The following is a 25787-nucleotide window of genomic DNA, read 5'->3' as shown; positions in this document are numbered from 1 at the left end:
ATTCTTTTAGTATAATATCATTTACTTTATTGGCACATTGGACATTCTTTGCTTTATCACTCGCAGTCAAACCAGTATAAACTCCATCTCCCAGTAAAGGTGAACCACTGGTTCTTGTAGAAACATTCGTGAGGTTGATAAGAGCAAAATGAGTCATATAATATGAATTACTCATACAAAAATGATGTGTGCTTTTTTCCAGTAATCATAGTTTAACCATACTGTTTGTAGTAAAACCAATGAGAGTCAATCCACCAAAACGTATGGTCGCTACACTTTCACCATAATAAAACCATGGTTCATTTTCATAATAACCTGAATGATTTTCATTTCTCCGCTCCTTAGAAAATCATCGTGGCGGTGACCGTCTTCGACTACGACAAGATCGGCAAGAACGACGCCATTGGGAAGATCTTCATCGGAAGCAAAGCCGCAACCACGGCGCTGAAGCACTGGTCTGACATGCTGGCGAACCCGCGTCGACCCATCGCTCAGTGGCATCCCCTCCAACCCGAGGAAGATATCGACGGCGCTCTCGCTGCTCTGTGGGCCAAGAAGTAACTTATTAAATCCCAGCCTGACTAACCCACTAACCAACCCACCCACCCACCGCTGCATGACACCCCACAGCCATCTGTACGCGCTCCACCCGTCCCCCTCACATCACCACATATTCTGATGAATATACTTGAAAAAAAGAAGGCAGATGTGACACGCTTGGTCCGGCGAAACATTTTTGAATATCGTGCATCATAGAAGAGTTTTTAAGGCACTTTTTTCGTTATTATCTAGCGACCGAAATTTCCCCAGCTGTATCGACTGAAGACTAAAAACCGTCCAAATTGAAAAGTGAAGAAATAGACCGAAGTTTGCGATTCCCCCACAACATTCATGTCCTTTAGTTTAGATGGTAAGGATTGCAGGAGGCTCATGAACGGCAATAAACGGAGTTATTTCTGCTGAATGAATATGCAACTAATAGCGAGCTTGATATATATCAAACATGATTTACTCAGTGATGCAAACTCATGTTGAACAGATTTGTTTACATTGTCAACGGGAATGTTAGACTGTTGGGTTTCTCTTGAATTAATAGACGGGATTGTGATGTAGGGCTGTGACGGTCAGATAAAACGCTAAATGGGAATTCATGGGCTAATATATTTTATAAGCAGTAATAATGGCAATATACATGAATGCTCAATTCAAGGTCATAGTTCAGCATGGTTTACATATAATCTGTGTAAAGACACATCGCATTTACTGTAATGCTGCAGTTACAGTGCCAAAATCAGACGTCTATCATAATCTGTAATGTTTAGAAGTGAGCATGATCCCATCACATCGATCCTGACACACACGGCACACATGAAGCTGCGGGATTTTCATCACACGATTGACCTTCTGCTTTACGTCACTGCCTTGTTTGTTTGTTTGTTTGGAGCGAAACTCTCCGAGATGCCAAAGTATGAACTCAAACGAGACGGTCAGAGGCGGGTCACCGGGGTCACCCGCGCTCCATCAGGTTACGCTTAGAAAGTCAAGAAATGCGAAGAAAGACCTCACCCTCAGCTTTGCGTGTGTATATGTGCGTTGAAGTTGTTTCTACAGCATGTGTCTATAAATTGATGTACATAGAAGCATGTTTTCAAGATTAGAGCATTATTATATCGTGTGTGACTTTTCTCATTTTGATAATTAAGTGTAGAGGAATAAATGCACTGAATGCACATTTGATGACATTTCCCAGAAAAGGTATGTTAAGAATATATCAAGAAGAGTTTTTCAAAATACTTTTACATTTGCAACAGAGAGTTAGAAGCTGCTGTGTGTTATCTGCGCTCATGCTTGTGCTGGCGTTTTGATTCCATCGGTCCACATGCTCGTGTCATTTGTCTTATCTGTGTTCTGCCCATTGAAATACGGTAAAAATGAAATATGTTCAGGTTGTGACTTTTCAGGAATGTGTGTTATAGAATGAATCTCATGACGACAACACGTCCAGAAATCAAAAGAGAAACAATGAGATTTTGAATAAAGAAAATGATGTCTATTATAAGATCACCATGATCTCTGTAAATTCTCAAATGTGTCACTTTGTCATCAGCTTTCCTTTATGGTTAATAGAATTTGAAATCATCATAAATATTGTTCAATTACATGGTGTAAAAATACCTGACCTATTTCAATAACAACAATCATTTTCTTATTATTTGTTTAACGATTGATTCAATTGCGTCTTGAACGCGCTTAATAGTTCTGAAATTGTAGATCAAAATCTTCATGGTCTTTTTTCTGTCTTTTGATTTGGAGGTGAATTATGGGCCGGACGGGTTTTGTGATTCACCTGTTAATGTGTACAAACCACACGCAGAAACTCAAAGCCATAATAATTGACTGTAATAACGTGCGAGCGTTGTGTGAGAGGTGTACAGTAACTGTCTGTTCAAAGACAGTCTTGTCATTTTCTTTCTTATGTTGACATAATCCACACGATTGGAAGCAAATGATATAAACTGGGATGAAAGTGATGCTCCGCTGAATAAACAATGCAATGATCATATTGACATAAACACTTACAGTAATAAGAAACACGTCATCATTATTATGTACAGCATGACTTTATTATGCAATGTGGTGTTTCAGGTTGTTTATTCGCAGTTGAATTGTTTTATTTTTAAAAAGGATGAGTGAATACTTGAATGATGAATAAATCAAGAGAGTCTTATGGCCATTTCATGTAAATGTGATTTAACACACTATAAGTATACCATGGCATTTACTGTAGCAGAGTTATTATTATAGTTTTGTTTTTAGTTTTATGCATATTTTCTATTAGCTTTCATTTTTTGTTTTTCTGTTCATTTTTAAGCCATTTTGTTTGTCAGGTGTTTATTTTTTATGTTGCTGTTTAAGATTCTTTTATTTTTATCATTATAATTTAGTGCCTTAACCTTGTTTCAGTTCATTTCTGAGGCAACACTTAAATGTTTCGTTGATTTGAAGTTTTCCAATCATTTTTATGACAATATTTAATTGGATTTCAGTAAACGGAAACGTTTTCCAAGTTTTAATTTGAGTAACCTAAAATAACCTTGACCTGAAGTATACAGTATATTACAGTAGTGCTAGTATAGTTCTTATAGTATACACTGTGTAGTAAAGGAAAGTGGACTACTGTGGTAAATGCTATAGTATTTGTTCATGAGGGAATTCTGTTTTGCATCCCAGTCAATTCGTTTCATTATTGAATGTCATGTATGTTGTATTTCGTGTGTATTTCTGTGTTTTCGTCGAACGGCCTTGGACCGTGTACAGCTGCCTAGGAATATTCTCGTCCGCTTCTGTGTGTTGTAGTTTGCAATAGGACCAATGTAGAATAACGTCTAAATGTGTCGTGTGAACGTGAATTTAAACTGCAGGGCTCTGGTGTTTTTCTCGGCGGAGCAAGCAACAAAATCCCAGTCTTCCCTGGGACACTGTGGACGCCAGTCTTCTGGCCTGCCCTCCCCGGACACACTTCTTCGTGTGTTGTCTTCTAATAATGGACCTTGCTGTATAATCACCACCACCTTTCCAATGCAATACTGCCAACATGTCTGCTTACTAACATCCTCTAACCCGTCCACCGCGTGTCAAGACTGAGAACTGATGCCTTTCTGTTCCGTTTGTCCTGCGTGTGTCGTTCCATCCTTTCGTGGATGCTTTGGCATGCTTTCGATTCCCTGTACAAATGAACACGACGGCCAGCAGAGAAAAAAACACGGCCTTTCCTATGGCCACTCTTGTAATAACAATGTGAAACCTCAACCAAACCAACCCAACCGCTAGAAGGTCAACATGAAGATTCAACAATGAGTTCTCCATTAGTTCATCATAGGAAATAAAGATCTTTTAAATAGATTTCTCTCTGTTTGGAGTCTGTGTGTTTGCTTTTGAACATTTAACATGAAGCTCCTCTGACGTGACATCTAGAACAACAGTCATTCTTTCATAAAACTAATATGAATGAAACTAAAGTTTTCACATCACTTCAATCATTCTGCTGGACACTGATACTGGTGGTATATCAGATGGCAATATCAAGAGATTGATCTTGTAATTATTTTGTGATCGCAATAAAGAGAACGATTTTTACCTTAAGTTTGAAATGCTTGATGTGAGACTCAAACTCATTCTACAGCAGTACAATACAAAGTAAAAAAGAGTATTTAAGACCAGAATGACTCGGCCCCCCCCCAAATAATATATATATATATATATATAGTATAATACAGTAAATTACATTTGTGTTATAAGTACAGATAGAAGGGATATCTAGGCATATGGTTTTGTTGTCTTATAGGCGACATATTTATGACAGGTGTAATAAAATGTCATTTTTTGAGATGAAGTAGCAAAGTTTATAAAAGTATGTTTTGCATCTCCCCTTAAATAAAACATCAAACACATCAGGGACATTCTAACGGTTATAATGAGAATTAAATTGTTTTAAATGGAAACTATTAGAGTTTGAATTGTTGTTGTTTTTTAGCAGTATCAATCTCTTGTTTTAGTTTTTAGTTGACTGATTTTGTGCAGTTAAATCTCCGTACAGTGGGTGGCGCTAACGCGTCAAACCCACCGGATGTGACGTCAACACACGGCGGCTCTTCAGGCTGACAATAAACAGGAGTTTATCGTGTAATATAATTCTTTCTCCGTGCGGTTTATTTCATCAGGTAACTGCTTTCTTATTTTTGTCTGTGGTGTGTAAATCGAGTCATTATTATTCGACTAAAGCTGTGTGCGCGTCACGTTATACAGAAAGAAAACGGCTGACTGCGCGTGAACTTACACGCCGCATAGACGCGATGTGTTTTGCTTGGACATTTGCACAAAATGTCATTAAATACCACAGTGATATCGTACAATTTGTGAAATATTGGCATGTATGTGGTTTCTGTCGTGCTTTAGTCATGCATCATGAATGTTAACAGTTGGTTGTTTTCACAAGGGACCATTTGATTTGTCGCTGTAAGTTACTATGGTACCACTACAGTACGTAAGTGTTATTGAATGACGTGTTGTTGTGTTGTGGTCAGCAGCATCATGTCTGGAGATCTGGATCTGTCTCCTCCGGAAGTTCCTGAGCCAACACTCCTCGAGAGTCTTCTGCGTTACGGTCTCTTCTTAGGGGCCATTTTTCAGCTTATCTGCATTTTAGCCATAATAATACCCTCATCCAAGAGCCACGAGCAGGTGTGCAGCACTCCCTCTCATGTTTACTGTAGGATCTTACAAGAGTCCGTTTATTCACGCATCAATATTCATTCTTTCGTCATGTCATGCAAACTAAATGAAGAGTCTGCTTCCAAAATGAGATTCCAATTCATATCAATCAAACTGCGGTTGGGTTGACTTAAGCCATAATAACTCAAAGAAATCAAGCTAACTAACACAATCACGTAACCCTAGCCCCTTTTCTACTCTTTCTATAAATACAAATACTTGACTCTGTATACTTTTACACTTTTCTTGCACTTATGCTTTTTTTGTTGTCCTTATGTTGTTCCAATTGCTTCCATTGTTAACCCCATTTGTAAGTCGCTTTGGATAAAAGCGTCTGCTAAATGACTAAATGTAATGTACATGTACAATAAAAAAAGTGATTTCAGAATTTGTGCTCTGCATTTAACCCATCCAAGTGAGTAACACAGAGAGCGCTGATCATTCACTCCCCCCACCCACAATCCCTGCTGCTACTGAGGCTCCAACCGGCAACGTTTGGGTTACAAGACATGATGACTTGACTCATTTTGGAACCAAACTCCTCATACACACCCAAAGGTATAGATACTACCTTTACCTGAGCTACTGAAGTTTGTCAGATCCTTTGTGAAAAGCGTACTTCAGCACATCATGCTCTAACTCAACCTCTTGAGGTCTATTATGGGATGTTTGTTTAACATTTCTGTGAATGCTGGATGCTTTTTCTTTACTATCCAATCAAATGTATATTTCAGGATGCACTTTAGTGTGCATGCGTTGTCTTTGTAATATAAAAAAATCAATAAGGCTTTCGATCAAACCATGATGACATGTGTCCAAGTATTGGAGTGTTGTGCTGTTGTGTTTCAGATATCCTATCTGTATAAAGGTGATTTTAATATTAATGGGATTGATTGTATTTGTAGGTAGAGACCCCGGAGCCGGTTGATTTGCGAGGTTTTGAGCAGAACAAGAAGCCAAAGGCACCTGTTCAACAAATCCGACAGAAACTGAAAAAGGAGAGCAAGAAAAAGCGCTAGAAACACCGAGTGAATGAATGTGTGGATGAGATTAAAGGTTCAGTGTTCATGGATTTGATTTGATGCTGTATGTGTATTTACAGGAGGGATTTCTTCACTGCGCTCTACGAACATCATGAATTTTTCTGTTGCCTTCTCAACTGAACAGTGTTTTATATGCATCTTTGTTTATAATATTTTGTGCTTGTTTTATGGTTAAGTAAATAAATAAACTGAAAACTTGTTGTTTTTATCAACAGTAATTCATTTTAGTGTAATGAATAGCATTCATGGACAACATATTTACAAATCCGAGGCATGGATTTTAAAAGAAAAAAAAAGATAAATACACGTTCGTAAGATTTTGACATTAGCTGTAAATATTTTGCAGAATATCTAATGCTTGTCTGAAGAATATAGTGACAAGCATTGACATGTGACTGTATACTTGCCTTACAAGATGCTTTATTGAAGCTCCATCTGTTAGCATGTTTGCAAAAATGACATTTTCAAGTTACGATTAAACAACTTAGTTATTTTGGGAATACAAAAGAGTCTCATTTTTCAAGAAGTTCATAATTTATTAGGGATTAAATTAAACCTGAACTAGGTCTTAGGCACATAAGGATGTTTGGGTAGTTTTTACAAAGTAACGTTCCTCCGATATATTCTAAGATGTCACTGCAAGCAGTTTATAGTTGAGACGTTTCCATCCTTTGAGTCTGGTATGAGACTTGACTCCTCTCAGAGAAACCGCCCCATAATGGCAAAGAGTCAATTGTTCGTTTGCTATTTGTTACAGTAACAGTTGCTACATAAAACGCTTGTGACACATTTCATTCCAATTTTGTCATGTATTTGAACTTTAACATGGTATTATTAGGTTAGAATACACAAAGTTAGAACTTTTTATATAAATAAAATGACACTCAGAGGCATAACACGGCACACACTGTTCCATTATTTTATTTGAAATACACAGATAAATATCAATCTTTCAGTAGAAATTCGATCTTTGATAGAAAATAAGCAAAATATATATATATATATATAAACAATATAATTAAATCAAGTGATGACAGATCTAAAGTTTATTTCGTAGTAAAATAATGTTCTTTCTTTTTACAGATAATCGATATGAAAACAGCATTTAAACAGAGACCAAAGCTATGTTATATTCTGAGGGATGGTGCGCTTCATCCTGGGCTTCAGAAATCATTTTTATGAACGAGGTCCTTTCTTATAACAGCATTCACTGTGGGGGAGAAATAAGAAAAACAAATATTACACAAAACATTACTGTTGCTCATACATTTGCAGTTTTTATTGAACACCATCAAGTGTTTTATACGGTTTTTGCCCCTGACACTGGCATAGTGAGTGTGATTTATGGCCAAAAGAGAAATCACAACATAAACTAAATCATGGATAAATGTGACCTTTAAAAAACTACAACTACAGATAAACTTGACTTTATGATAAAAGATACATTTGGTATAACTATAGATATGTTTTGTCTTTCACAAATATCTAAACATCTTCAAATCAAGATATGTTGACACGTTGGAAAACAATGAGGTAAGAAACAACTTTAAAAGAAATACTTTTTTTATTTAGTTGAACTTGAATTGTTGACTGTTATCTCGATTGAAGGATTTTTAGATGTTTGTGTTGCAGAACTATTGAATGTTTGAAGAATATTTCAGGAATGAAAGTGGAGTGATTCGGAGAGTTCTCATGCGTGAACATCAAATGCTGCTCGACTCCAGTTTCCTGTTGTTCTGCTGACACCAGATCAGTGGGCTATAAATGGAAACTTTTCAGTCTAAACTTAGAAGCACAGGATGCTTTTGACCCGATATATCGTGTCGAAAATAGAAACTCAACACCTACATTAACCACCGCAAATACAAACAGGTGTGTTGTGCGATAATCAGCTATACAAAGCCACAGCAAACAAATGATCCGCACGACACAATGAGTTTGTCTTTGTGAGCGAACTGAATGCTGTGTTGTCAGATCAATAGTGCGGCCTGTTTTTCTGTGTTAAGAGCTCAATATCTAACACAAGCTCAGCCAGTGGCATACATTAACACAACTCGTCTACATTCACTGCTTCACACACACCTCCCAAATAAAGCCCGACGTGTAAATCAATCCATCATTCCAAACACAGTTGTGTGAGCCTCTACACTGCATCTTCAGCTTTTCCTAATTCTTCCATCATTTTCTATACTAGAATTGATGTCCTCTTGTACGTTAACTTGTTCATTTGCAACTACATTCAAGTTCAACTGTTTATGTTAAAACGATTTTAAAAAGTAATTTATTCATTCATCATTTCTGAGTCTAAAACTAGATTTTGACAATGTAATAGATTCATTTATGAACTGAAGCACTACAACATTTGCAAACATTAAATCTCTCTCTCTCTCCATACAGCCACGGAAAAAAGTTCAGAGATTTTCATTTTAAAATGTATAGGTATGTGGTTAGGTTAAATTCTTTTTTTATTCCGTGAACTACTAGCAGTATTTTACCAAATTTCAAATCAAAATCTTGTTTCTATTTGCATTGGTTTGCAGAAAATAAAAACGGTAGAAACAGGTGAAATAACACAGAAGATGCTCTGTGTTTTTCAGACCTCAAATACTGCAAAGGAAACAAGTCGTCAGTCTTACACATTGCTGTTGGATGACTTCATGGCACTCTTGAGGTTTGATTTGATTGAAATTCAACAGACTCTGGAATGAAATTTGGAATTCTTCTCAAATTTTTCCGCGGCTGTATCTATATACACTACAGTTCAAGTTCAGGGGAATTACAAATCTTCAATGTCTGAAATTAGATTTGTGCACAAAAATATAATGGTGCAAACGTATTAGTCTTTCATTTTGATCAGTAGAAATCTAAAGTTTGAATGATTTATGACTGAATATTAAAGCTCATTGTCAATGTGAATGTCTGAAAAGGATCATCTCAGGATAAAAAGACACGAGAATATTTCTGTCATTTAAGTCTGACTATTTTAAAGACACTAGAAAAGAACCGTGTTGATTTACTCTTTCATTACATCTGTGTTATTTTATAGTATTAATGAGTTTGCTTTTATTCTAAAATGTAGAAACATGAATAAAGTATGAGTAAATGACCCTAAACCTTTGCTTTATATGCACACTGCGTGAGACTAAAGTTAAGATGTGCACAAACCATCATCCAGGAAGGCCTGGTCCAGGTTCTCTTGTTTTATGTTGAGTCTCACCGGGCTGCTGGTTCTCTGATGTTGAATGGTCAGGTATGTGTGTGGATGACTGTGGACCGGTGGAGATCTCCCTGCGCCGTACGCCCTCTGATGACCCTCCCCTGAGCAGAGCTCGGACACGTCCAGGGTCGGAAACAGGGAGGCGGCCGCTTGGATGCCGTCACTTACTGTGGTGTTCTGGTAGACGTTCGGTCCGAACTGAGACAGTGAGGTCGTGCCACGTGTGACCGGCATACATGAAGAGTGACCCGGGGAGCCCCCCGGCACCGCATGCTCCAGCTGGTAGTGTGCGGGCGGGTGTTGAAAGTGGGCAGTGGGGTACATGCTGGAGTGGGAGCGTCCGCTGGGCAACATGCAGCCGTCGGCCAAACGGCATGAGGGCGGAGACAAGCCCATAACCGGACGCACAACACAGCCCAACTGGGCGTACTGGTAATTCTCCACAGGCTCTGCCTTAATCTGTGGCACTGAACAGGAAGTGAGGTCACTGACACCGGGCAAACAGCACAGACATGATGTTATTTGCTCACATAGAAGATCTCACCTGACAGTGGCGTGTAGGTGAAGTGATGAGCTGGGCTGCAGTTCTTCTTGCTGTTCAGCACGTGGAAGTTGACTTTAACCGGGTGATAGATGTTGGGCTCACGATACGGAGGGATTTCCAAAAACAGCTGATTCTGTGAAGAAGAACTATTCAAACCTCGTAATGATGTAATATTATTATTCTGCTCTGCAAACACCTCATAATACTCACAGCTGTGCTTTTATCTCGGTAAAGCTTTGCCTCGGCCTCCCATGTCTGTAAGTCACCTAAGATGATAAAACCATCGTAAGACTGCAGAATAACACTCATTCATACATGAGACAGAGCATGTGACATCTTAGCGCTATGTGGTTGCTATGGTGTTCTGTGTGGTTGCTAAGGCCATATGTTTGGAAGGCATGTTGTAGTTTGTGCGGTTTCCCAGCATAAAGGGAACGAATTCACATGTCTAGAAACATTCCTGCACAAATGTTCAAAGAGCATTTTATGGACGTTATATAAACATTCTAAAACGGTGTAATAAAACGTTATTCTTACATTCAGAAATAAACATTGTGTATTCATCGGGTGCGCGTTACATTTACTTCAGTCAAATTTTGGAAAATATGTACTTTTAAAGTCAAATTAAAAGTGTTTTACTTTTTTAACTTTTACTCTTACTTGAGTATTTTTCTAATAGAAAATCTGTACTTTTACTTCTTTACACTGCGTGATGTTCCTTCGGTCCTTCATTTTTAAATACGCATTATAAAATGCGTTGTTTATTTCAAGGTTTTTTTACGGGCATTCCCGAGTGATCGATTCTTTTGAAAGCATTAATTGAACAATGGGCAAAACCGTTTCAATAGGTTCATGAATCAGTTCAAATGATTTGTTCAGTTCACAGCACGATGTGAATCGTCTGAAGCAGGATTACTCACTCCTCGTAGCGCGAAATGTAAGAACACGCAGAACACAAAGAGCGTTGGATGAAGTGGATATGAATCTATATCTATACAATCAAAACTGCAAATGTCATATTGTTTGCCAGCAACGATGAATACCCGCGCGACCTGTTCATCAGACGCTCGACCTGATTTTGCCAAGTGGTTGATGTCCTCAGGGCAACATATTTATAATTAAAACCTAAACCCACACCAAAGCCCAACCCTAACCATAACTTACCCCTAAATTCAGAGGGAAATGATAAGTGAGAAACAATGGTCTAGAAGCACCTAATCCTGGTTGGAAGATTACATTTAAAATAAACTTTAAACTTATTTCTGAAATCTGATTTGTTGATTTAAATGTTGTCCCATGGTCAAGCCTTCGTCAGACACAGCAACATGCGCGCGACCTGTCAGACACAGAGACGTGGGCTGGCAGAAATATACATTTGAAGAACAGAAGGACTTTACAAGTAAGAGCGTTTCACAACACACACGTGACACAACATGAGAAAACATGAGTTTGGTCTAAAATCAGTTTGTATTTCATATAACTCTCAACTTTATTTATATAGCGCTTTTTCCATTTTCATTGTTACAAAGCAGCTGTACGCATGAGACATATTGACTATAAGCAAAACAATTAAAGTTGTACATGTAAAAACAAGAAAAAGGTGAAAACACAGACGACAGACACACCCACATACAAAACACTCCACACACACAATATGCACGCGCACGCACACACACACACACACGCACAAGTACACACATACACACACACACGTACACAGACAAGTACACACACACACAGACAAGCACGCACACACACAGACACGCACGCACACACACACACACACACACACACACACACACACGCACAGTGAGAGCACACATTTAAGATAAAGGAGAGAGAAGCACAGGTCAAATATAACAGACTATAAATTCCTATATGAAATATTAATTAAGTAAAACTTCTAAAGCAGCCCCCCCGGCCAGGCAACAGTAGGCAAATGGTGGCGAGGAACCCAAAACTCTAATGGAGAAAAAAACCCTCAGGAGAACCCAGGCCCAACCAGGGGATTCCAGTTCCCCTCTGGCAAAAGCTGCTGCCTCTGCACAAGCTCCACAGCTTGCACAACAAGGCTAAATAAAATAAATAAACTTACAAACTTACTATAAGAGAGAGCACTGCAGATGTTCTAGATCATCTTAGCAAATGCTCTGAGTTTAGTTAAATGCGTTGTAAATGCAAAACTCTGCAGGTTCACTTTAGTTTGACGTGGTCTATTATTCTAAATAAGTTGTGTAGGCTACATTGACATCGGGACTAGATGAAATTTACAGAAAGGCTTGTCTCTTCTGTGTTTGTCTATTCTTTAGTCTCTGTGTGTATATTGCAGATATCTGCGTATGATAATAATAATAAAAAATATTGATTAAAATATAATATTAAAATATTGGCGTTAATATTCGTTTTATGAATAGTGGGCCTTATATAATCAGATACAAAGTAACTAAGTAACTAGATACTTGAGTAGTTTTTTCATTGCATACTTTTTACTTTTACTCGAGTCATTTTTAAAATAGTGACTTGTACTTTTACTTGAGTAAAGATTTTGGCTACTCTACACACCTCTGGACACGCGCGCCAGGACTGCAACTAATTTCAGGTTTGTGTTTGGCTAGTGTCTAATAATAGAGCAATATATATATATTATTTAATTAATGTTAAAATTAAATAATAGTATTATTTTATTGTATAATAATTGTAAAATAAACAGTTTGTTGAATTTTGTTGTGTACATTTTATTAAATAAACAATTCGTTGAACGGGTCCTGTAGTTCGGTCGCATTTAAAGAAACCGTATGGTACACTGACATCTAGCGGTTGAGCTTGGTATCGCAGTCTAAATTCTAAATATTGGAGAGACGAGTTCAGCCAAGTGAAGCTTCTTCTCGGCTTATTTTGATTGTTATCAGATTTTTTTATGAGAATTCTGTCATCATTTCACTTTCATGTCATTTTAAACCTGTGTGAGTTTCAGAACACAAAAGAAGATATTTTGAAGAACAACACTCCATTACATGAACACAAAACCACCGAGACATTTCTCAAAATATCTTCTTTTGTGTTCCACTGAAGAAAGCGTCACATACAGATTTACAAACACATGAGAGAGAATAAATGATGACAGAATTTGATTTGGGTGAACTATATTTCAATATAAACCAAATTGCTGGTTCAACTTAAAAAGTAAGTGACCTGGTTGCCTTGAAGTTTTTTGTTAATTCAATTTAAAAATATTAGTCAACTCAACGAGAAATTCATGAAGTGAACTAAGTTAAGTTGAATTAACTTTTTTAAGTTGCACCAACAAGAAACCCAAATCATTTTTTACAGTGTTGGAAGTTTAGAATTTGTAATATTTAAGGTCAGAGGTCGTATGTGTGTAATGCGACGAACGAACAGGTAGAAGTTTCTTGACTGTGAGTCCCAGCGTCCCATTGTGTTAGAGTTGTAGAGCGTACAACAGAGGAAAGAGAGATGATATCTGTGCAGAACATAAACCACATCCTCTCACAACCACATCTCACCGCTCACCTCAATGGAAAGAGGAGATGAAGAGTGCGTCACGCGCTCGTCTCTGCACCATCTCAATGCTTTATGGAACACTCCTCTGCATTAATGACATATTTTACACCATCCCTAAAAATGCTTTTTATCTTCCTCATTCTCTTTCATATTGTTTAGCTGCAGTTTATCTGAGAAGAACGCTATAAAGGGTCTTCTTCTCAGCGGTGCTGTATATATCAAGTTTTACTGCGAGCTGAAGGAAAGCTGTGTTGTTAACGTGACGTAGAGTGTGTAGGCCGAGGTTTGACGGGGCTGTGGCATATGTGCGGGCTGTTTTGCAAGCCTTATCTCTTTTTTTTTCACCCTCGTGCTGTTGCAAAGCAGACTGCAGACGAACATGCGACCCGTGGCATCACCACAGCTCCAGCGTGGACCTCCAGTTTCAGGATATGCAAAGCACATCAAACAAATCGTATGCTAATGTTCTCCACAGATAAAAGATAACGTCTGAAGAAGTCAAATATTAAAAAATAGTTTGGAGCCCTTAACACGCTACAGAACCCAGGTTACGTTTCAAGATTCATATTGTGTCGCTTTTGTTGTGTTGGGTGAAATGAGAAAACATCAGCAAATGTTCCCTGTTAGACTGCTCTGTCATCTGCTTCTATGAGAGAAACTCACGACACGAGAGGGAATAAATGACACAGAAGGACTCTACGTGTTAAATCTCCTCACCGTGGGTTTTCTCATAGAAGACGACTCTGGTCTCAGATGTGAAGTTCTGGCCTCTGAGGACCATCTGAAGTCCACCCAGAACAGAACAGTGATCTGAATCCTGATGATCTACTGTGGGCTTTTCAACAGCCGACCTTTGAGCTGAAACACAACGCAACACACAACCATCAATACAATTACATTCATGACACGTGCAGTACGACCAGCTGTAGCTATGAATTAACACAAAGGGAAGTGTGGGATAGCTTTTAAAGGTGTCATGACATAACACATCTTTTGTTATATAAGAGGAAATCGTATTCAAGCGGACACCCTGTAAGCGCCGTTGTTACTGAAATGACAACTGTTATTGACACCAGGCTCAGCGAATGCCAGGTCCTGGAATACACCTGTCATTGATAGGTTGAACACCGCCTCCACAGAAGAATATCAACGACTACTTCTCTAGCCCCGCCCACTGGTTCGCTCATGACAGTACTGAAGTAACACAAGTTGCTTTGTTAGAGATCGCTTGATATGTCCTGATCATGTGTAACCTAACGTTACGTGTCTAACCAAATTCCAATCATAGCAGTGGGCGTTTACTTCCAAGTCTTCAATGCGGCACGCCCATTAAAACCGAGCGTTTGTCGAGCCGGCCTCAAAACCCGGGTAGAAAATAGCCTATTACTTTGTTTTCGAATGTAAAAACCACGCGAACGTCATAAGTAGACCTCGTACAACAGTATAAAACAATAAACAAGGCCAGTTCATGACACCTTTAATATTCTGAAAACACAAAGATGTTGAAACGCGTACAGCACTCGATGGTGTGCGATGCCACTTGGAGAGAGAGCCATTGACCCGTCGACTGAGGAACATGAACGCGGAACACCAGTTTGACTCGAGTGTTCTTCCGCCCGACGTCCGTTTCTCCTTTCCTCAACTCGATGTCGGCATTCCTCAACTTCAGGATACCAGCGCAGTCGATTCTGAACACACAACGTCCAAGAAAGATCACAAAACAACCACAAACGTGCCAAATTCAAGAGTGTATTCTGATCAAATCGGTGTTTTCACAACACACAACACAGATAGTACTGTTTTTGTGTATTCATATGAAGATCAGAATGAGATCTGAGCTCTTACATGGCACGCATGTTCTCTTTGGGTTCCAGCGGAACTTCTAGAACTTTGGTTCCGTTCAGCATGCGTTCTTGACAGCTGGTGGTCACAGTTTTGCCGGTGATCCGGTGAACCTGATAGAAGGCGTGAGGTCGGAGATTCCTGTCATCAGCCGTACCGATGAAGATCTGTAGAGCGAGCGGCTCTCTCCCGCTGTATCCTCGTAACTGAGACACAACATTCAGACACACGTCAAACACACAAATCAACTTGTTTCTCCTCAAACTGATCAGAAGAAATAAAAAGAGAATCAAATGAGAGTCTGGAGGTGTAAATGAATGTAGATTCTAGAGGTCAAATCATCTGGATTTGATGAGAAATGTTTGAGTTGATATTGAGATCTTCAACAATATTACTTTTGATTGCAGACTTGACAAATCTGAGCTCAGTTTGACACACTGTTGACATCTCTTCTCAAACTCTAATGACAGACACATTTCTGACTCTGAGACACACATGAGACTTTCCATTTGCGACATTAAAGAGATTGTGATTTGTCGTTTTTATGGGTGGTACTATGGAATAAAATCGTCTTTAAGTCTTCTCTTCTAGCCTACAGCATCGGGCTGAAACCCTGTTTGGTTAAAGGGGTCACATGACACGGCTAAAAGGAATATTATGGTTTGTTTTAGATGTGATGTAATGTGTCTACAGGATTTAAGGTTGATAAACGCTGTATTTTCCACACACCGTGCATGTTTGTATCTCCTCTTTGCTCCGCCTCTCAGATTTTTAACAAAGCTCATGGCTCTGAAAAGCGAGGTGTGCTGTGATTGGCCAGTTCACCAGTGCGTAGTGATTGGTGGAATACTGCAAGCGTGTAACGCCTCTGACCATATCTGGAACATCAGGTTCCTCTTCAATTGTACTGACAGGTACGCCCACCTTACTTGAGTCTACATTTGGGCGGTCTCAGTCCAATCAGACCACCAACTGATGTAGATTTGTGGGGGTGTGGCTACACGAGGTGTTTCAGGCAGGTCTGGTGAGCATTCGCTTTTACATAGAATGACTCTTTTGTTCCGTCACTTTAATTTCTGCAATCATACGTGTCTAATACATGCATGAGCAATTTATAACACACCAAAGACACAGAAGAACACGTGTTCACGCCATATGACCCCTTTAAACCTTTAATGAGATAAACCTTGCCTGAAAGAGCTGATCATACGATTCAAGAACACAGATCCTCGTTTACCTAACGGTGAACACACAGCACATGTCACCGCGACAGGGAAATGACATCAGCGCAATCATTGTGTTACCTCTCGCTTCTTTCACATCAACCTCCTCACAACGAATGCTTCACCTACACGCTCCATCAAATGATTCTTTGACATGTCGTTCTTCAGAATTCTCACATTCGCTCAGCACACGTCCTCACAAAACCAAAGAAAACAAGTCCCACTCACTTTCAGTTTCCTTTAAATAACAAGTGTCTTCAGTTTACCTGAACCACAGGATGACCGCTGGAAGAGGCTTTGACGGCCCCTCGACTGCCCTCCGTCTCATAATGAGCTCGATGATGCTGTCTGGGCTGAACCTCCACCCTCAGCTCGTACTGCTCCGTCCGGCCGGGGAGAGACCAATCTAACGCCGGCAGGGCGGACGCTGGCATACTGAAGAATGAAATAACACTCAAGACACAGAAGCTTTAAAGACATTCTGGGATTAAATATGAGATTCTGCGTGATGATGTTAAGCATCTCTTTCATGTTTGGTGAATCCATGCATTCTGACGTACCTACAAACCCCTGCCAGCGTCTGACTGGACCAGTTGGCAGACGGGATGAAATAGCAAGATTCCACGGTGAACTGCTTTTTCACCTCAGGCACGGACGAGAACAGGCTTGCGTGGTTTTCCGTGTAGACGGAATACTCTTGACTGGATCGGACCATCTTGGTAGGGATGGGTTTCATCAGGCCGCTGCCGAGGTGGTTCAAAGAATCTTCCAGGTTGGCGAGATGACCGCAAAACTCCCGCGGCTCGTCCGGTCCACAGCAGGGACTCGGAGACCTCTGCGTCTGGTACTGGTGATAGGTGCGTTTGCCCTGCGGAGAGGCCGAACGGGAGCGCGGGGAGGACGAGCGGTGGTCCAGAAAGGTGTCTTCGGTGATGCTGGTGCGAGGAGACGTGTTTGGAGAGCCAGAAGCTTGGATGGCCTGGAGCGCTTCAGTCACAGCGGCCATGCCCGCCCCTCCGCTTCCGTTGGGAGACATGCAGGGGGAGCAGCCGTCCGAATGCCAGCTAGTGGAAGAGGTGCTGCTGGCCGGGCTGAGGCACTGGCTCTCCCTGTAGGGCATGTCGTACCCGGGCACGGTGAGCATGGGCCGATTGATGTTCACGGGGCTGGTGTGCACATGATCGCGGTGGTGGTGCAGGTCGGAGCAGGTGATCTCGATTCTAGGCCTGTTGCCCTGGAGGGCTCCGGGATGGGCGGCGTGACCAAATGAATGTCTGAGGTCCGACTGCTCGTAGGTGAGAAGGTCATTGGACGGCAGACGGTGAGAGAGCTGGGACACAGAGTCGTCGCTGTACAGAGACGGATCATCGTGAACACAGGGGGATGTTGGATTGGTGCCGTGGTCGCTGGGGGCAATAAACTCATCGGCTGAAAACACATGAATGACAATCAGTTTCACTTTACTGCATTGCACAACATGATGCTGAGTGATATAATACAATAGGTTTCTTGTTCTGAAAATGTGTAATGTTTCCTGTCGTACACAACAGAGCTTGAAGAGAAACCTCAACAGAATGGAAAAAGCTGCAGTGAAAGTTTCCACTATGTCTTATGGTTTCTCGGAATGTGTGAACACAATATTCTCAAAGTAAAATGCTACCATGGTAATACCACAGTATTCTATAAAGTACTTTCAAGAACCATGCGTACCATAATATATGGTATTTATGTGAGGGATAATGTCCAGGCAGACGGTTGTGTTGACAGAAATAATCCCCGACAGTGTGATCAGGACGTGAAGCGGAGGGTCTTGTGTCTCACTGAAGGGGTTTATTTCAGGATAACAGCCGGCTGCTTGTACATTATCCTGCTTATTACACGGCTACTTGCCACATGAGAAAAAAACTGGACATGAAATGTGAATCTGAAATATGTTATTAGCTCATTTTTACCTTCCGCTAGGAAAAAACGTTTACTTTCGGGTTTAAGGTAAGAAACGACGTTCAAACGTCACGAACAGGCAATTTGGTTTAATCATTTGTAAATATAATGTCATAAAAATATATTTTTTATTTTAATTTGTCAAAAAAAACCTGTCAAACGTATTTGCTGCATCCAGGTTACCGTGTGTTATTAGTTTTGAGCGGTTGTTATCTGGGAATAACGAACCTGCAAATGTCGCGACTGGCCAATCAGAATCAAGCGTTCCAACGAGCCGTGTAATAAACACCACTACAGGGTATGACCATCGGAAACAATCATTTTGTGAGCAAAGACAGACAGCCCATTACCCTTTGAATTACATGTTTATCAATGCATAAGTCGTTATTAATATAACCACATAAAAATGAATTAGTTTTGTAGCAGATACGTGTTAAAATGTATATAAAACACTGGTTTGTATTTTTGTAGCGCACTGACCTTGATCATCTGGAGGTAAATCAGGTTGGTTGTACAGGAAGAGTAAAGGAAAGTCCAGCTCGTCTTGACCGTCGATGTTGTCGTATATATTATTCATTGGGTGAGTTTTCAAGTCAAGGTTCCCAAAAGAGAAGTTAAAACAAATCGAGTTTGTGTTAAATCCGAGAGTGCGTCAGGCGCGCGCGCGTTCGGCTCAGGGTTTGAGTGCGTGTGTGCGTTGCGCGAGAGATGCTGAGAGCCGCAGACGCTTCCTGCTTTAAAAGAAACTCCCTCACAAACCTCTGACACCGACCGAAACCAACAACATTTACGATTGTTCAGCCAGAAACTTCAAGAAAATGACATGTGTTTTAAATTAGTTTAAGATCTACTGGTGATCAAATGCATCACATAATCTACAGCTAAAACACTTGAAAACCTTTCATGACCTCAAACAACCCCAGCAACGATCAACATCGGGTCATGGGTCTACCTATAAATTCGAATTTAATATGAATTGATTTGTCCATATCTAAGTGGTCTTGTTTTCATTTAGGTTAACTGTGTGCATTTTATATTCATTGTTTACACTAGAATTAGGATTAATTGTTTGTCAAAAAAAAACACACACACATTTTGATTACGGTAGGCCACACTATGTCGATCGAATCACTGTTTATTATGAACAACAATAGCGCCACCTGCTGGACTGATCATTAAAGTACTTGACTCGACAAAGACCGTATGTCATACTTCATCTAAAAACAAGTATAGGCCCTACTTTAATTAGGGGGAATCGTCGAATTTTGTCTAGTAGGCTTAGCTTACTGTGTCTCTCCACTTAACGTCTCTCCACACAAGTATTTACAAAATAGGCAACACAAATGATTAAAATCTATAAAATGAGCAAATCAGACGTTTGTGTGCTCAACACATTAGACTATACTGTATGTGAATATTTCCATGTTGTTTTTCTTTTCAAGTTGATTTTATTACTTCCTCTTTCTTCATAGAAATAAGTTGCGCATTTATTTCTCACTGAATTTAGGATTTATTACAACTGTTGCTAAGTATGACTACCATTTATTACTGCTATTATCACAATTACTTCTGAGTCATTGCGCATTACCCGTTTCAACTCAATTTTATTGCTAACCACAGATGTAGTAAAATATGGTAGCCTAATAATGCAAGTGACATCCAATCTGCCAAAAAACTATGGTTAATTTTCATAAGGGGTGAGTAAAAAGACGTTAATATAGCCCAGTAAGTGCGATGTATAATTGCATACTTTATTGGAGTTTAATTTTCCACCGTAATTGTCAATGTGAACAAGCTGAAAAACCAACTAAAAGTGAGCGTCCGGTTGAGAAGAAGTGAAAGGCGCGCGCGGACACCACCGGCATCTTGACCGTGAAGTCGGAGCTCGCGCTGGCTCCTGTTGCCACAGCAACCGCTGAGGAGAAATCTGCGCGGCTTCTGATGCTGTAGCATTACCGCAATGAGGGGGATGTAGCAGTTGTGGTCGGACAGATGGGACCTCGAGATCGACTGTGACTCACCGCAGCGAGAGTCACAAAGACATCTGAACATGAAAATGTGCCGCTAATGGACGCTTTTCTATTGGAGGGAAGAGGCTGCTGGACGTGTCCGTTGTCGAGCGGCTATCGAGAACCGATGGTGAGTGTCATTGGATTTAACTGCGGATTATAAACAGCTCGCGCGATGACCCCTTAGTCTGTTTATGAAAACTGACCGATGTGTGATCTTATTACGTCTAACATCTCAATGCATCATTTCCACGCATGTCAAAAACGCGAGTTTTTCTCAAGGCAAACGTCTTTGAATAATTAATGAAAATTATCCGAGCTGTCGTTTAAATACTAAAGCGACTTTTAAATGGGGAAAGCGATTGACATCGATCACAAAATATATGTGATTCGTTGAATTGCAGACACTAGAATCATTTCTCCATCCAGTTTGTCATTCTTCCTTTCCTATAGGAAATCCTATCAAATGTGATAAATATCAAGTAGACCTGTTGGATCTAAACCAACGAAGGCGTTTAAAAATAGTAAATGGGTTGTGCATGCTACTTAAACCTGATTTATTGATCAAATAAGATCAGTTCGATCTACGGGATCATATGAAAACATTGAAAGTAAACAGCTCACGTCATTATGATCATTGCGTCTGTCGTTTATTTGGAGTCTGCGAACGGCAAATACATTGGAGAATAGGGTTGGTTTTAGTTTTATTTGTTGGTCGTCGTATGCACACTAGCAAGTACATGTTTACAGAAGCTGTAACCTACACTGCCAAAAAACACATTTTTAGTAGGATAGTGCATGAAAAGAGTGTATGAGGAGAATGCCAGTAGCTTGAATGACTTCACACTAATGACAGTGAATACAAGTTGTGTGTTATGTAAGATGTGTTATGTGGAGGATGAATTGTAATTACCTCACCGAGAAAAGCGTCTCCAAGAGTCTGCAACTGTGCACTGCTAGATAACACAAAGACACAATCACATCATGCTAATGATCAGATCTTAAAGTGCAACGGAATTGGCTGAAATATTGGCAAAACCCAGTGACATGACATCAGATTAAATGTTACTCAGTAAGCGTTACAAAATAGACTCATCATGTTGATGAAGAACACAGAGAGGATGAGTGTAAACTGGCCTTTTGGTTATCTGTGACTCTTTTATACTTTAGATGGTTTACTCGCGTGTGAACCCACCACCGAGCTGTCACATCAAATCAGGCACAACTTGAAAAACCCCAAAAGTGCTTTTGGCACTGCAGGGGAACTCTGTGCCAAACTATTAGTGAGCGGCCTACGTAGACTGCACTTTAAGGGCTCATCAGTATGCTCCTGGTGCACATGCTGCAATACTAACACATCTTCTTCCATTCTAAAGCAGCACGGCATGCATCCTTTACTGAAAAGACCATCCCAGAATGCACTGCAACAAGCTCAGTGAAAACAAATCAACTAGATGCCAGATGACGTCAGAGAAATGTGAATATTATAAAAAAATGCAAAGATCGACCACAGTTAGATTCATTTAGAACATGTGAAGGATTCACATTTGTTGCACAGGACAGTTTTCTGTTGGGAGATCAATTCTAAAGCTTCTCTGGTGTTCTGGATAGATGTGATTTATCATCAGTAATGTCTTGTATTCATTACTCATCATGCTTTGCTGGTCGGTCTGATTTACGTTCTCTACAGTTGTCAAGTCAAAGGTACATGAAGTGTTAGTAATGTTGGGATAGTTCCTCTGGGTATTATGACCGCCTGTCAGTCTCGCCAGACATTCAATTTCTGGATGAAATGAGATGATAGCAATTGTGTTTACCTGTATTGTGCAGCCGACGGGATTCATTCACTGACATCTGTTGTTTGTAATGCAGCTCTTCTAAAACCCAGGAGTTTAATGAGGGTTCATGTAATCAAGATCTTAGTGATAACAGCAAGAGTGAACTTGACCTTCAGCCTTCATATTTCATGTTTATTTCAGTGTACAAATATTATTGCTTATGTTAATGGTTTCATGACTCTTTTCTTTATTCAATTAAGTGGTTTTCCAGGTAAAATATAAGATGTGTATATTGAAGCTAGTGTTGTTTACTCTTGTAATGATTGGACGGGGCAGGTGAGCTGGTTTATTTGTGTAACCCACAGCACCAGGACACAGATGGTGTTGTCCAGTGAACGCCCCTCGCATCTTTACTTCCAACCGTCACACACGCACACAACCTACACACACACACACTCACACACACACACACACACACACACACACACACACACACACACACACACACACACACACACACAGCCATCACACACACACCAACCACACACAGCAGCCGCACCACGACACACACACACACACACAAACACACGCACGCACACACGCACACACACACACACACACCACACACACACACCCAACACACACACACACACACACACACACACACACAAACACACACACACACCACAACCTACACACACAACACCACACACACACACACACACACACACACACACACACACACACACACGCACACACACACACACACACACACACACTCACACACGCACACACAAACACACACACACACACAACCTACCCCCACACACTCACGCACACACACAACCTACACACACACTCACGCACACACAGACGCGCACGCACACACACATGTTGGGTTTCCATGTTTTATGGGGACATTCCATAGACACAATGGTTTTTATACTGTAGAAACTGTATCTCATATTCCCTCCCCCTAACCCTAACAATCACACACAACTGTCTGCTCTTTTACATTTTCACAAAAGATCATTCTGTATGATTTATAAGCTTGTTTCCTCATGGGGACCAAAACATGTCCCCACAAGGACAAGGGTTTTGGATATTGCCATCTTTTGTGGGGACATTTTGTCCTCATACCGTAGGGTTTACCCTTCCCACACACGCACACACACACACACACACACACACACACACTGTTAGAAACATGATGCTTTAAAATGGTTTCTAGTTTTTCTCATGTTTGAAGAACATTAATCTTAAAAAATGTTAACATCTAATATAAAATAATAATGTACATGATGCTCTCAGGATTCACACATTGTGACATTACTTCAAGTTTGAAATTTAATAACTTTTGAATTGTGGATTTTGTCATTTTCAACGGTGCTTCTCATTTTAAAAGTAATGCCACCATGCAAATATTTAATGATCCTGAAAGATCAGATGTGACATTTTTAAAATAAGATTATGCTTTCCTATTTTGAGTATTTTTTAAATAGAACCATTACCTCATTCCTAACGTGTGGAGATGAATTTGTAGTTGTTTTTTTATTTTTAATCTGAATGAGTACCTTCATTTACAAGTTAAGTCTCAAGTATGAAGCAGTTCCAATATTCAGCTGCACATGCATGGATTACTGGGCTGAATGTAGACGTGCCCTTAGCGTGTATTGACCTGCAACTGCCGTTTTAATGAGAAATGAATTCTGAACGGCCGTCACCTTCTTTTAAGCTTCTGTCTTCATCTTGTTTGTCAGGTTTGACCCGGGCGACTGTCTGCTGCCGAGGAACCTTTAAAAGGATCCCTGGGTATAGAGCGATGTATGGCTTAATATATGAACAATGGCATTGACTTTATAATTGTGAAATAAAAAACAGTGTAACTGTCACAGTATTCATAAACTTTGAAAAATATTTTTACTTGGAGGCCGCCATTTTTTTGCGTCAGAATCCGTGATGTCAAATGGTTGCGACCTAAACCTGTTCTCTTTCACAACAGCGAAGCACACACGTTTTCCATATATAACAGTAAGATATGACACGTAAAACATAAGATCAGATATACAAACACACAGGGACAGCAGGTGGCGCTATGTCCTCTTGACACAAGCCAGCCTGCCAGCCATAAAAGAAGAACGAGTTCAGTATTAGACGTCTGTTCAAGGTGAGCGTGCATTAAATCATAGCTTTAAACTACCGCCTTTGAGACATTTAAGACATTAGCATCCACCATAATCGTATACTTTATACATTATGAGAATATACTGATAAACACAATAATAATGCTTGCGGTTATTTATTCTGTATTAGAGCACACGTGAATATTAGCCCCCGTCAGCTAATGACCGAGGGAGACAATAACGTTAGGCTACTAAAAAGTCAAAATCTGGATAAAATGCATTGTAAACATCGTGTATATGATAAATTCGAAATGATTTTGGTTATTAATATGCATGTTTGTGTTGTTTCTGACAAACAATATTAAAATGTAGGAAAATACACATATTTTCTTTCTTTCTTCTTTTAGCATTATATAAAAGGAGGAGCGACAACAGTAAAGGACGAGAGAGAACCAGGCTTGGACTTTACGTTATGTTTTATTATGTGTGACTTTTATGTGTGCTTTTTACTTTCATTTTGTTGTTTGTTTGTTTTATTAAAGTTTTGTTGTTCAACGTTCGCCGGTTCCCTCCTCCTTCTTCCTTGCTGTGAACATTGTTACACACACATATATATATAAATTTATTTATATATATATATATACAGTATTTACTGAAGAACTGATTAGTGTGTCGGTGTTTAGTTTGGCTGCGCTGTGCGTGCAGCCAGTTTACGTCATCGAAAAAGAACATGGCGGCCTCCTTAGGTTAAAATGAGTATTACATTTAGGGTTTCTTTAAGAGCTGAAAATATTTGATGTGTTTCTAACGACAAATGCTAGTAGTGTAAGGCTATTACAACGCATTAAGCCATACATCTCTCTATACACTGGGTTCCCTTTAAAGACAAGACGCCATACAATGTCAAAGTCATAAATTCAGTGCATCCTCTGTTGTTGGACATGAACGTGTGTGTGATGATGGTGTGTGTGTGTGTTCATGTTTGTATATCCCGGTGAGGTTTAGGGATAGGGTTAGGGATAGGGGATAGAATATACAGTTTGTACAGTATAAAAACATTACGCCTATGGACTGTCCCCACGGAGATAGTAAACCAGACGTGTGTGTGTGTGATGATGATGGTGTGTGTGATGGTGGGAAGTGTGTGTGTGTGTGTGTGTGTGTGTGTGTGTGTGTGTGTGTGTGTGTGTGTGTGTGTGTGTGTGTGTGTGTGTGTGTGTGTGTGTGTGTGTGTGTGTGTGTGTGTGTGTGTGTGTGTGTGTGTGTGTGTGTGA

General features: G+C 39.9%; 4 protein-coding genes across 8 annotated transcripts in view; 3 read left to right on the top strand and 1 right to left on the bottom strand.

Moving 5' to 3' along the window:
- LOC130556679 (synaptotagmin-2) overlaps positions 1-3903 on the top strand; it is a 43653-nt gene extending 39750 nt beyond the window's left edge. For all 3 annotated transcript variants that reach the window (XM_057337901.1, XM_057337903.1, XM_057337902.1), the window contains exon 9: positions 346-3903. In XM_057337901.1, the coding sequence (XP_057193884.1) occupies positions 346-561 (216 nt within the window). In that variant the 3' untranslated portion in view covers positions 562-3903. The remainder of the gene's footprint in view (positions 1-345) is intronic.
- A 716-nt stretch (positions 3904-4619) lies between these two features.
- On the top strand, positions 4620-6522 carry manbal (mannosidase beta like). Of its 2 annotated transcripts, none has more exons than XM_057338246.1 (3): positions 4620-4721; positions 5088-5241; positions 6177-6522. In XM_057338246.1, exons 2-3 carry the CDS (start codon positions 5092-5094, stop codon positions 6288-6290), a joined length of 264 nt encoding a protein of 87 aa, XP_057194229.1. In that variant the 5' UTR covers positions 4620-4721; positions 5088-5091; the 3' UTR covers positions 6291-6522. The 2 variants fall into 2 exon arrangements, with proteins under 2 accessions (XP_057194229.1, XP_057194230.1); XM_057338247.1 differs by having other exon boundaries at positions 5085-5241.
- Positions 6523-7225: 703 nt separating this feature from the next.
- LOC130556728 (nuclear factor of activated T-cells, cytoplasmic 2) lies at positions 7226-19598 on the bottom strand. 2 transcript variants are annotated; one of them, XM_057337985.1, is made up of 10 exons: positions 19084-19598; positions 17223-18090; positions 16929-17097; positions 15443-15645; positions 15113-15285; positions 14315-14455; positions 10286-10341; positions 10076-10208; positions 9532-9998; positions 7226-7524 (listed from the first exon to the last, which is right to left on the bottom strand). In XM_057337985.1, the coding sequence occupies exons 1-10, from the start codon at positions 19178-19180 to the stop codon at positions 7522-7524; spliced, it is 2310 nt and encodes a 769-aa protein (XP_057193968.1). In that variant the 5' UTR covers positions 19181-19598; the 3' UTR covers positions 7226-7521. The 2 variants fall into 2 exon arrangements, with proteins under 2 accessions (XP_057193968.1, XP_057193967.1); XM_057337984.1 differs by having other exon boundaries at positions 9480-9998; positions 19084-19593.
- Positions 19599-20482: 884 nt separating this feature from the next.
- The window catches only part of LOC130556730 (E3 ubiquitin-protein ligase RNF182), a 9247-nt gene continuing 3942 nt past the window's right edge, over positions 20483-25787 (top strand). Inside the window, exon 1 of the mRNA XM_057337986.1 lies at positions 20483-20742. The gene's annotated coding sequence lies outside the window, so the exon portion shown is untranslated. The remainder of the gene's footprint in view (positions 20743-25787) is intronic.

The sequence above is a fragment of the Triplophysa rosa genome, linkage group LG7, assembly GCF_024868665.1.
Source record: "Triplophysa rosa linkage group LG7, Trosa_1v2, whole genome shotgun sequence".
NCBI lineage: Eukaryota > Metazoa > Chordata > Actinopteri > Cypriniformes > Nemacheilidae > Triplophysa > Triplophysa rosa.
The sequence above is the reverse complement of the archived record's forward strand: the minus strand, read 5'-3'. Positions and strand labels throughout refer to the sequence as shown.

What these genes read in the sequence shown, in the direction of transcription:
- LOC130556728 (XM_057337984.1), bottom strand. Translation starts at nt 19,180, where the DNA reads ATGAATAATATATACGACAACATCGACGGTCAAGACGAGCTGGACTTT. An exon ending in TTTACCTCCAGATGATCAAG is followed by an intron (nt 18,091 to 19,083) that starts GTCAGTGCGCTA and finishes ATGTGTTTTCAG; the next exon opens with CCGATGAGTTTATTGCCCCC. An exon ending in AAAGAGAACATGCGTGCCAT is followed by an intron (nt 15,286 to 15,442) that starts GTAAGAGCTCAG and finishes TTGTGTGTTCAG; the next exon opens with AATCGACTGCGCTGGTATCC.
- manbal (XM_057338246.1), top strand. Translation starts at nt 5,092, where the DNA reads ATGTCTGGAGATCTGGATCTGTCTCCTCCGGAAGTTCCTGAGCCAACA. An exon ending in CATCCAAGAGCCACGAGCAG is followed by an intron (nt 5,242 to 6,176) that starts GTGTGCAGCACT and finishes TTGTATTTGTAG; the next exon opens with GTAGAGACCCCGGAGCCGGT.